This window comes from Cygnus olor, chromosome 16 (genome assembly GCF_009769625.2).
Source record: "Cygnus olor isolate bCygOlo1 chromosome 16, bCygOlo1.pri.v2, whole genome shotgun sequence".
NCBI classification, from domain to species: Eukaryota; Metazoa; Chordata; class Aves; order Anseriformes; family Anatidae; genus Cygnus; species Cygnus olor.
Window position 1 is genome coordinate 8,395,054 of NC_049184.1, and position 12,079 is coordinate 8,407,132.

Here is a 12,079-nt window from a genome sequence, read left to right on the forward strand (position 1 = left end):
TGCTAACACACACAAGGATTTCTATGAAGCCATTCAGTACAGGAAGAGAAATCTGTTTCCCACTCCAGAAGACCAAGCTAACAAAATCTGCCCAAGAATTTGTCCCCATTGGGGGAAAAATAGACACTCTACAAAGTGCAGTCAGGGCTATGTTAAGGTGAAGGCTTTCTAGGCTTGGTTACCACTGGGTTTTCATATGTATAAACGAAGGTGACTTTCAAGTGTCTTTGTTTGTGTTCTTCTCAGAGGAAACGGAAGTAAGAAGGTCTTGATTATGGCTTACGGCTCCCAGGACTCCATCCTGGATCTGACCCCAGGACCCTTCTCAGCTTGCTGGCTGATTCCTCCTTCAGTTGCTAACAGTATTTTTGCATTTGCCTCACCTCAATGCAATCCAATCTATCATCCAATTGAATTACTGACCTATCACAGCCTACTGATCAGTAAAACAAGACAAGAGTTCCCAGGATGTAATCACGTCCCCAAACAGTTACTGCACCAAACAGAAAACCCAAATCCCAGTTACTCAGACTGCTAGTAAGAAAAATCCCATGTTCATCTTCCTTCACAACTTCATGCTGCCAAAATTTCTTACTAGCACAGGAAGCATCATCTCTGTGACTGCTCACTAGGTAAGGTCCATAACCAATGAACTGTAGCTTAGGTTAGATGAGGGTTATTTCGGTCAGACACTGCTAACAGGGGCTTGCTAGAGCTTGGAGCACTTTCTGAAACCAAATGATTCAAGAACCTTTGAGAAATTTCTCTGGCCGCTGCCTCCTCTCTCTGATCCCTTTCAATCACATCACCAAATTGAATGCCACGGTGGCTGCACCTTGTGGAACCTGTCCAGCCATGCATGCTACACAGAGGCTGGGGAATTATTTGCTGCATCACACATACCTCTCAGCTCAGCCTAGGCTGATGTGGCAACATCCGTGCCAGCTAATAGAAACAATGTTGATAATAAGGAATAATTCAAATAAACTACAGAAAACAACTTCAATTAAAGGAACCCCAATCAAAACCATCAACCAACAAAAAATAAACAACGGAAAAAGTAACAATTTCCTCTTGTTCTGACAGGTGTAATTTCCCTGGAGATTTTGCTTTATTTTCCCATCACTCACCACATTTAGAAGCACACATGTCCAAGGCCTGCACAGCAATTCCTGACAGCCAGGTAACTCGGTACCCTGCATGCTCTGCTGCGTACAAACCAACCTGTCTGGCAGCAGGGCCATTTCCTACGCAAACAGTGTTCGAGGCTCATCGCTCCTATTTAGCTTCCTGGGTGGAAATATCTGCATGAATACCCAGAGGCATCTCTAGGAACACATCCCACGTTCGGAACGCTGCAACATCGCCGAGCGGGGACATTGTATTGCTATCACTGATACAGTTATAGCGCGTTTAGCCCCAGACCTTTGTCACGGATCCGCAAACACTGTTGCTGGGCCAACACTATCCCCAAGCAGAGGCCGCGGGCTGGGGCAGCAGCACCATTCCCCACCCGACAGGGAAGCGACGGGGAGGGCGGGCGGGGGGGGGGGGACACGGGGACCCCCGGGGGCTCTCGCTGCCGCCCAGCACCGCTTTGTCCGCCGGGCTCTGCGGGCTGCAGCAGCCCGGGGATGGGGATGAGGGCAGGCCGGGCTGCTTCCTCCCCACGCAGGGACCGGCCGCGCTCCCCCGGCCCCGGCAGGAGCCTTCCCTCCGCCGGGCGTGCCGCGGCAATGGCGTCAGGAGCAACCTGTCAGCGCCTCCTCCTCATCTTCCTCATCCTCACCTCCTCCTCCGGGCTCGGACCAGGGCGCGGCGCCCCCCACCCACACCCCGAGCACAGGCAGCGGGCGGGGGGGGGATGAAGGCAGCGGGCAGGAGGAGGACGAGGCCGGGGGAGGATGAAGGCAGCGGGCAGGGAGGGATGAAGGCGGGGGGGATGAAGGCAGCCCAGCAGCCGCCCCCGGGGAGAGCTCACCCGCCGCGGTGCTTGCTGTCCATCCGCTTCTTCTGCCGGACGGGCTGCAGCGGGATGTTGTCGGTCATGGCCGCGGCCGGCGGGGCGGAGCGGGGCGGGATGCGCTTCCCAGCAGCGCCTCGCTCGGCTCGGCTCGGCTCGGCTCGGCTCGCCGAGGGGCCGGGCTCGCAGCACGCAGGTGCCGCGCCCGCTCCGCCCGCCCCGCCTCGCCCCGCCTCGTCTCCAGCCTGGCCCCGGCCCGGTTCGGCCCGGTTCGGCCCCGGCCTGCCCCCGCTGCTTTACGCCGCCCCCTGCCTCGCCCCCTCGGGGCCCCGACCCTCGGCACCGCCGTGCCCGCAGCCGAGGCCCCCCCAGCGGGCAGGGGTGTGGGGGGCGCCCCGAGCCTGCGCCCACCTCGCACCCAACTCGTGCAGGGACCGGGGACTGTCACCCACGCGTGGCAATGCTCGCTTCTGGGTCCTGACCCGGATTTCCTCTGTAAATTCAGGCAGAAATTGTTCCGACATGTCCGTTCTGTTTGTGACTTCCAGTTTTTCTGTAAAAATCACTTAAACTCTCCATCATAGCTGGGTGTACAAACCAGATTCCAATAACGTGCTGGACGGCAGCAGCTGAGACTTAGAAGAGATTTGTTTGTGCTTGGCCTGTGCGTGTTTTGTCAAGCAGGGACACAGCCACAGGCCTTCCCACAGCTGCTTCACGTTCCTGCCCCAGCCCAACAGGTCATCTGCCAGCTGCTCTGTCCTCTCCATTCATCTATCTTGCTTCACTCCACCTCTCCCATCTCCATTGCATTTTCCGCCTGCCATCTCCATATCTTCACATTCTTTGCCATAAACAAGGAAGCAAAGGAATCATTGAAAACCCATACACCCTGTTCACCTGCAGCCCACACACTTTTCCTGCTGCTGACCTTGTTCTTCATTCACACATGAAAAACAAAATTCCCAGTGGCAAAGATGTATTTCATAATGAAGACTGTGAAGTGGTACTGTCGTGGTCCCATTTAAATGATGTATACATTGCTAGTGATGTTGTGAAAAAAAAATGTGCAAGACAAATGCTCCTATACAACAATCCTTTGTTTCTATACAATACAATATACATTATACAATCCTATACAAATAATATCCTTTTTAAATGTTAAAAATATCTAGAAAGCAGCAAATAGGGAAGTCTAACAGGGCTAATGGTATCTGGTCAGCCACCAGAAATTGTGATGATAGCCTGGTGGAAGCTTGGTGAAAGTCAGCGAAGAAAACCAACAAGTGATTGAGAAAAATCTCAGTAATAAAAACAAAGAAAAAATACTTCAAATTCTGTAACCAGCGAGGCGATGGCTCCGTGTCCCGGTGTCACAGCTGGTCAGTGCAGATCCAGCCCGTACCCTTTACACATCGCTTCCTCCTGCTTCGTCATGCCCCTGTACCACGTACCTCGCTGTGTGGCAGTGCTCTAAATCAGCTTGGCAAAGTGACTGCTTTTACAAAAAACATCTGTCTGGGAGAGTGCCATTATTTCTTTATTTCATATCCCATGGGAAGTTGGATGAGAGCACAGCCTGCGGGCAGCCGAGCAGCTCAGGGAGCATGCTGCTGCACCAGGACCTCACCTCCCAGGGAATCACAGCCTGGGTGTTGGATATTGGCTGTAACCAAAACCTTGCCTGCATTGAGCACTGGCCATGCCCTAGGTGCTGACTGCAGCCAGCTGACGACAAGGTTACTGCTGGGTAAGAGCGCTCCGGCTGCCCTGGCCATTGCCCGAAGTTTGCTCCTGCCGCCTGCGCAGCAAATGTGCTGGAGGCTGTTGTTTGTGTCAGTGTAGCTCCTTCCTGTTTGAAACCACAAAGATTTACACCGGTGCACCTCTACAGATGGAGGAAATGCCCAGCGCAGATAAGGATCGTATAAAACAGAGCTACGTATCCATCGCAGCCTCTTATACTGCAGTCCTGGTCACCACCACAAAATGTGAACCTCTTTCTAGGGCAAGGCCAGCTTTTCCTCTTCCATTGGCAGGCTGGTGGCAAAACCTTTCCCTTAATGAGTAACCTTCCTGGAAATGTTCACTGGGCAAAAACTCAGTGCCTACGCACGCATGCAGCTGTGCCATGAACACATGCGATGCCACTCTCTGCTGCCCGGGCTGCTGGCACGCATCTGCCTGCACGGCTGCTCCAAGCTGCTCGCTGTGCTGCCCAGCTAAAATGCCACAATGACAGGGACCAAGAGCAGAGTGTGAGTAAACCACGTGTAAGTTCAAAGTGTACGTTACTTACAGTCTGTACTTTCCTGCCACATTTCATCTTGGGATCCTGGGCGAGAAAAATACATGATAAAAATGATGAGTCTCATTATTAAGCAGCAGCATGTTGTGTATAGTAATATAAAAACTATGGCATTTAAATGACAGTCTTTAAAATACCAGTTAGAGACAAAATGTATGTATTCTGAAGGATGCAGCACCTGTCCCCAAAGCTAACAACATGCACCCTAATCCTTCAGTGCCACGTTTACATCCTACAGTGTGGTAAGTCCTATTTTCAATGTGAAATATTTGAGAAAGTCATGTGACCTGCCATTTTGTTGTTCAAAATTATTTAATGACTTCTTTATAATACTAATATTTAATTTCTTAAATAATTTACTAGTCTTTTATGAATACTTATTTGCAAAAATATGAGCGATTCTTCTCCTAGAGAAGGAACAGAATTGCTTTGCAAGAACGCAGAGAAAAACATGAGTAGAAGACATGCATAGTGGTATCACAAGTGCTAACTCTTAGATCTTGTGCTTTTTTTTTTGGTGGAAAGTGCCTAACATCAGAGTGATGTAGACTAATAACACTTAAATGAAAACTCTGATTAGCATCTCACTAATGGTGTAATTTCATCTACCGAAAAAACATTTGTTAGCATAGCGTACACTAAATAGGTAGAATATTTTTTTTAAGATGAGAAGTTCTCACGCAAGAGAAAAAGAAAAAGAAAAGGAAAAAGAAAAGGAAAAAGAAAAAGAGAAGAAAAAGAAAAAAAAAGAAAAAAAAAGAAAAAAAGGAAAAGAAGAACAAAGAATAGTGAGCCCCATCAGCGTTTCAGGGTAGCTCTGTTTGATTTCCTGTCCTTGCTGAGTTCTAGCTCAGGTCATACTACGGATTACAACAGCACAAAAACTGCAGTTGTCATTTAATTTTTTTCTGTACAGTTGCAGCAGTCATCCGGACGTTTTGTAACGAGGACATTTCAGCAATGTAATTAATAGTTATACCAGTTTCAGGCACCACCACTGAGACCGTTTAGGTAGATATTTTCAGTGCTATTTGAGCTAGGGAAGTCTTATGCCAAGAAGATCATACTGTATTTCAATATAGTAGTATCATGTTTTAATTTCTTACTTCTCAATCTATCGTTTTTATCCACTCATGGGGGCAATAGAAATAGAAGTAGAAATCCCTTCTCCTCCTACAGACATTTCAGCTCATGAAACCCATTTGCTCCGTTTTTCTCATATTCAACTGCAGGAATAAAAAGATATATATATATATTATTTTTTTCTTTTAATGAGAGAAAATATACAATGATAGAATCCACTTCAAATGATAATGTAATAAAAGGAGCAACTGCAGCACCTAAACAGGATGTTTTATGTAACCAAAACTGTCACGAATGTTATCACCATTGCCACAAAACCACTGGCCCAATGCTGTGACTGGCTGAAATGATAACCATAGCCTCAAGCCTTTAGTCTCAGTCTGTATAATAAATAAAACTTCTCAAATATCAGTGTTACTTGTTCTGAGGTGAAAGTGGCACTGAATTTTAATGTTGCCAGCATTCTTTTTTAGCACCACATTTTGGCCCTTGACACCTGTGTGATTCAGGACAGAAATGAATGCCATCGCTCCTTTACATGGAGTAGATAAAGGGATGCACAGCCAGGTTTACACGTACCTGCATAATCAGCTAGTATGAATGTGGCAAACAGTGCCAGAAATCAAGCAATTGTGATTGTGCAGTCTGCAGACTTGCTCCCACAGCATCTCAGGATTCAAACAAGCTTTCAGAGCCTTCCTTATGGGCACTCTCATTTTCTGCCCTGTGTTGTAATGTGTTTGATTTTAGTTAGAAAATCACAGGGAACAATCTAGACTAGCCTGTAGCACAGTGGACTAAACCCACTCCTTGATATATTTCTTCTGTAGCATTAGCCTTGCTATAGAGATTTTGCATCAGATCTCACCATTCATGGCAGGTACGTGCTCCCCTGATTCCCAAACCTTTCATTTGCCTGTTGAGAAGGAATGTCCAAAGGAAAGCCTCCAGTCTAACTTCTCAAGGCTTGTTAAATCAAGTGAAATAAAGCCTATTTTGGTTTCTCTGATGACACTGGCTCGTTCAGTTGATGCTCTATTTTTGCAAGCAGAGAATTTGACAACTGCTAACTAAAAGAAGCTAATTTGTTTTTCATATTTTAAATCATTATCTATGATTTGTTAACTTTTTTTTTTTTTCCCCAGGTGATTAAATGAAGACCATAGCAAGCAGCTTTCTTTTTTTTTTTTTTTTTTACCCCTGCATTCTTTGTTGTAGAGCCAAATCTGGAGCACTTGGTCTCCTCTGGGTCTGTCCTGTAGGCAGAGTTTATCTAATAGTGCCGGTGTTTTTGTCACTGCACATTACAGACCCTGTTTCAAAAACAGAAATCGGAAAGTCCAAGGTTGAGCCCCCATTTGTAATGCAAAGGGCTGTACAAAACTGCCAGGTGGTTGATTAGAATGATTTAGCATCTTTTCCCAGAGCAGGCAGTGCAAGCACACTTGTTTTGCAAGTGGGATTATATTTTATGCCCTGAATAGTCATGAGTCTCTTGTGGTCTGCCATTCAAGTTTGTGAAGACAAGTGAAAGTTCAGTCTGGCAAAGAACAGCCTGCGTACATGACTGACTGCCCACCGATGCCTAGATCATAAAAGGAATAAAGTTAAAATAACCTGATCATTTCAGTCCCCTTTTCTAACAGCAAATGCAAACCAAGTGCTGAGAAAGCAACATAATTTGTATTAAAAATTATTTTACACAAATACTTTAGACTCCAAATGCTTTGAACCACCTGTACATTGAGAAAAATCAAGCAAGCCCTTACAGTAGTGCTTCTCCGTTTTTGGAAGAGAGCCTTCCTGCCTCATCCCTTTGCCCTTCTCCCCTACTTCTCCATTACCCCGTCACGCAGCACTGCCACCTCCTCTTCCTCGCGACTCTGCATCTGCTGCCTGTGACCCCAGCTGCTCATCCGCAGGTGATGCCTTCACCGAGTGTTTCGCCAGCCCTCACGTGGAGCCAAGTCTCTACCCTCCACCAATTAAAGAACATGTGAATAATAAGCTCTTACAGGGTGGTGCCTAAATTCCTCCAAGCAGCAAGCCCTAGTGCCAGTTCCCCACTCAAACTGTGGATGTTAGCTTGGGCGGCACATTTACAGATTGTACTCACTACCTACTTAGCACAATATGCCATAGATTTTATTCAATTTTGGTTGCATTACTAAATAAATGATGGAGTCTTTTATGCATAGGACTCCTGTGTTTTCACCTGATGAACCCTGTAAAAGGTCACAATAATATTTGACCTTTTATATGCTGGAAGAGCAATACAGATTTGGGACTACATTAGCTTTTGCTTATTTTGTTTATTGCTTCCCTACCCACACCCACACCCACACCCAAGTATCAAATTATAGGTAATTCTGACATCTAAGGAGATGGCTCATGTGTAACTGGTTGCACAAAATGCCAATGATTCCACAGGCAACTCAAATTGTAACACTATGCTTTGTACCTATTATTACCTGTTTCACAACTGCATGTTTTACAAATACCAGGATGCGCCTTCTGAGTCTGAAAACATAACCGAGTGCAGATGATATTTTCAGCTTCGTTTCGGAGCTGTGCATGCAGTGGCAACATTTGCAAGGCAGGCAGGAGTGCAGAAGCAGGGACCGGGTTGCCAGGGATTTGCAAACTCGCCAGTGTGTAGAAGCTGTGCAGCAGGCAGCCCGTACGCTGCGTGCCTTCCCCATGCTGCTGATTCACAGATGAGAAGGAAACAGGCAGCTTCGGTGAGGTGAAACATCACCCTTGCGAGGCAGCACTGGGACAGACGCGGGCTATTGCCTTCACTCAAAACAAGAGCAAACATGCAGGAACTGCCTGCTCCTGGGGGGCACCGGCTGCACACGCACACCGTCGTTGCCAGGAAGGAGCGTTTCTGTAAGAGAAATGCAAACGTGAACAGGGATGCCAAAGCAGGAATCATTAGCAATATGGTATCCGTGTACATGTGCCCTAAGCCTACATGAGATGCATTCATCTTTTAAATTTATCTGTCAAGCGTCTGAACTCAGACAAGACTACTGCAATTAATTGGCAAGTTAAACACTACCAGATTATAATGCACTGTTAACACCTGCATCTCTGATCTGCACGGATGGCTTTGATATTATTTTTTCTTTTGACAAGTGGGCGATAGCGGATATCCTTTAAGCCTATATTTAATGAAGGCCTCCATAAATCCATCAACACTTGCTAAGGGAAACTACAATAAAGCTCATACTGCCATAGGCTCTGTTATCGAGGGAACATTTGGCATTCTCATAATGAAGCTGCAGAACAGATACTTTTCATGTTGAGCTGAGGAAGTGCAGTATTTGTATAGGATCTTTTTCTTCCCTGCACAATTATATGTTGTAGATCAAGAGGAAAACCCCTCAGTACCTAATTTTCAAAACAAGAATATTGTCAAACTGCCATTCACCCAGGATGGCTGTTGAATATAAGAAACAAAGAAAGAAAAAGGTGCTGATTTTTAGAAAAATAAACACACATTTCATTTTGTTAGCTCTTGAAATGATTTTAGTATTAGCTTTATCTGTTTTATAAGCTCTCACCATACTGATTTTTATTTGTTACACATGCTGTGTGTGTGATTAAAAATAAAAAAGTAAAGCTTTAAACTGAGAATAAATCAATATTTGTTTTACATTTTATGTTTGAAAATTTTACGAAAATTATGTACCTGAAGTGGTTATGTCAGTTTGAAAGAACTGATAAGAAGAACAGAGGAATTGATCATGAGGAAATTGGATTTTTTCCAAATCTGGACATCATGAGCTGAGAACATGTACAGAGATTCAGGTACCTCAAACCTGCAAATCATTTGAATGTCTGCTTAAGAACCTAAGAAATCAAACTGGCTTCCCCAAAACAACTAGTGTGGCCAAAAAAAATTATACGCTTGGTATTCTGAACATACAGACTGTGTAGGGACATTATTTTTTCTGAAGCAAATTTGCAAAGCCCCAGGAGTGTAAGGGGCTGTTAAGCCAATTCAGTTAACTTGATTAAAAAGCGTCCTCTGTTATCATGTCCGTGGGATTGCAAAGCCATTGAGGATCTGGGAAGATAATATCCATGAAAGGTTTCTGGATAGATAGATTCTGCCTTACTGCACTAAGAATGCAAGTTATTTGTCAGGCAGCTATCAGCCCCATGCATTCCTCCTGCACCACCTTCCTGTTCACCACGCACCACGTTTTGTGCAGCTGGCCCTCAGCTTCCCATAGTTTCATAAACCAGGTGCTTTGACTTTTGGTCAGCTCACAGCATTAATTTCGTTTTGAAAGCTCAAATGAGCTGACTGAAGTATAGACAAATGGCTGAGACCAGCTGTAATAAAAATGGTATCTTATTTATGTTCTGCATCATATTTGCCCTTAAATCTATCTAAGCAAAAGCATAGAATCATCTTTACACAACAGTTATCAGTTTTCCAAAAAGGCTTTTTTTGTGTTGTTCAGTGTGTCTAGCTCAGCCAGACTGGGAGGGAATACAGAAGCATCCCGACACACCGCCAGCACTCCCTGCGGTATCTACCTACCGAAGCCAGCCCCTGGCATCTGCGAGCAGCCGAGGAACATCTCCCTGAAGGCAGGCAGGCAGGCTTCAGCTTGCTCACTTTCCCTCCTCCAGCAGTCCCTGAGCGGGCATCAGTTTGACAGCAAACTTTCAGCAAAGATGGTTTTCACGCTTCCAAGTGCACAGAAGCAGTGACTGTGCTCCCTGTTCAGAGACACAAACGCTGCCTGGGTGCGTTTGTATTCCTCGCCCTGCTTGAGGCTGTGGTTTTTAGGTTTCACCCCATTCTTCCCTTTTGCTTTTGTAGTTCTAGGTATTGTGTTGATGTCACAGACAGTACCCCTGATTTTCCCTCACATATTTATATTCTACATTGGGAAAAAAAAAAAAGGTGTTTTCTAAGCAGAGTGACTTTCCAAGTTCCTCTGGCTATTTGAATGAGGAAGGACTGCAACAACCTCTAAAGACAAAAAGTGCATGAGGTGACAGGAATTTTCATTACTTATAAGGATCCTTGCTTAATACATAAAATAGTCAGCTCAATGTATGTAATAGGCAATATATGTAACAGTCACGGTAGTGCTCCTCACACAGTGGTTTCAAATGGGTACTTTTAATTATATAAAATACCGCTAGGTGCTCTGAGTTTTACTTGGTTTGTTTTTCAGTTTTCTTTAGAGAGACGCTTTTATACAAGCTTTCAATAATGTCTGGATTTTGCCTAAACAAAGTATTGGAAAATAAGACACACAGTGAAATCCACCTGTTCTCATTCTGAATTGAGACATTTTCTGCACAAAGTAATTTAATCAAATAAGTTAAGCTTTGGGCTGCAAGATGCGACAGCCAGAGAGGCTAATAAAGAACTGTGAAAGCAGAGGGATGCTGCATTGGATTGGCTGGGATGGCCAGCACATAATTCAGTTATAATAGGCTTTAAAAAGCATGCTTTCCAATAAATCAGCATCTGTCAGACACCTTCTGAAGTAGCAGTGGCATTAACAGAAGTCAGAATGCTACCAAAAATACTACCCTTTATAGCAATTAACTAAAAGTTCAGAAAATAGAAAACACAACAACAAAACAGATTATATTATAACATGCAGGAGTGTGGAATTGATGGTTCCATTTTCTGCTTCCGAGTTATGTTTCCTGTCCTGCTGGGTGTGCAGTAAGAGACACTTTTCTAGGTCAGTGATGAATGTGAGATGGAGCCAAACGTGAGTCCAGCGCTCGCCCACGCAGCACCAAAGGAGAGCACTCGTGGCAAGCAGGGTGGCTGCAGGCAGCACACACAGGAGCCCTCGGAGCCCAACACAAGAGACTGAGAAAGCCTCAGCACTGGAGCAGGAATTGGATCACAAACACTAACAAAGCCTTCTGCCTAAATTGTTATTTCACTAACACAGGACGTTGTTTTTCCTAATTCCAAATGTACTACAAACTCTGCAATAAGAACAATGGTTTTCAACAGGAAAACATTACAAATGAATGCAATACCCATCCCCTTTCCTTCATTTCAGCTTCTCTGCCCTCCCAGTGGCTCAAGCACCTCAGCCTCTGTGGATCCAAGCTCCTTGGCCATTCCTACTTTGCTCCAGGTTGTACTTATCAGCCCTGAGGAGGCTCCTGCCTCCCCACTGCCAGCTGCTGGATCAGCTGTCGCTGAGGTCAGCCTGGAGAGCCACTTATTTACGTGGTTTAAAGACAATCTTGCCCCTTGAAGCACACACTGACTTTTTGGAAACTTTTGGACAAAAGGGATAGGTCAAGGGAAACATTTCTCTAGAGGAACAGAGCCCATATATTACAAACCTAGTGCACTCCACTTCTTTTAAATCAATGCAACCTGCAAGTTCAAATTTAACCTTTTAAATAAGCCAATTTTACCTTAGCTCACATGCATAAGTATGCTGCTTTCAACAGCACAGCCAAATCCTCTATGCAATGAGCTAAGCAAGCACTAACAAACAAGAACAGGAGAATCCTTCAGGCAAGAAGAGAGGCTGATGAGCAGAGACAGTACACATACCGTGCTCAGTCTGCGCTCACACCAGTGTGGCTTTATTAGCTTCAGTAAACTTGTCCCTCATTTACAACAACATAGTGAAGAAAAGAATCAGCTATTTTAATTGTGAAGTGTTGCTTTAAAGCATTCCCACTTGCCAGTGGGTGAGCTCCAGCATGCT

At 45.2% G+C, this 12,079-nt stretch overlaps 1 protein-coding gene across 1 annotated transcript in view; it reads right to left on the reverse strand.

Moving 5' to 3' along the window:
- Positions 1-2,170, reverse strand: part of ATP9A (ATPase phospholipid transporting 9A (putative)) — a 61,514-nt gene extending 59,344 nt beyond the window's left edge. Inside the window, exon 1 of the mRNA XM_040575821.1 lies at positions 1,982-2,170. Coding sequence (XP_040431755.1) covers positions 1,982-2,049 — 68 coding nt within the window. The 5' untranslated portion in view covers positions 2,050-2,170. The remainder of the gene's footprint in view (positions 1-1,981) is intronic.
- Between the last annotated feature and the right edge of the window lie 9,909 nt (positions 2,171-12,079).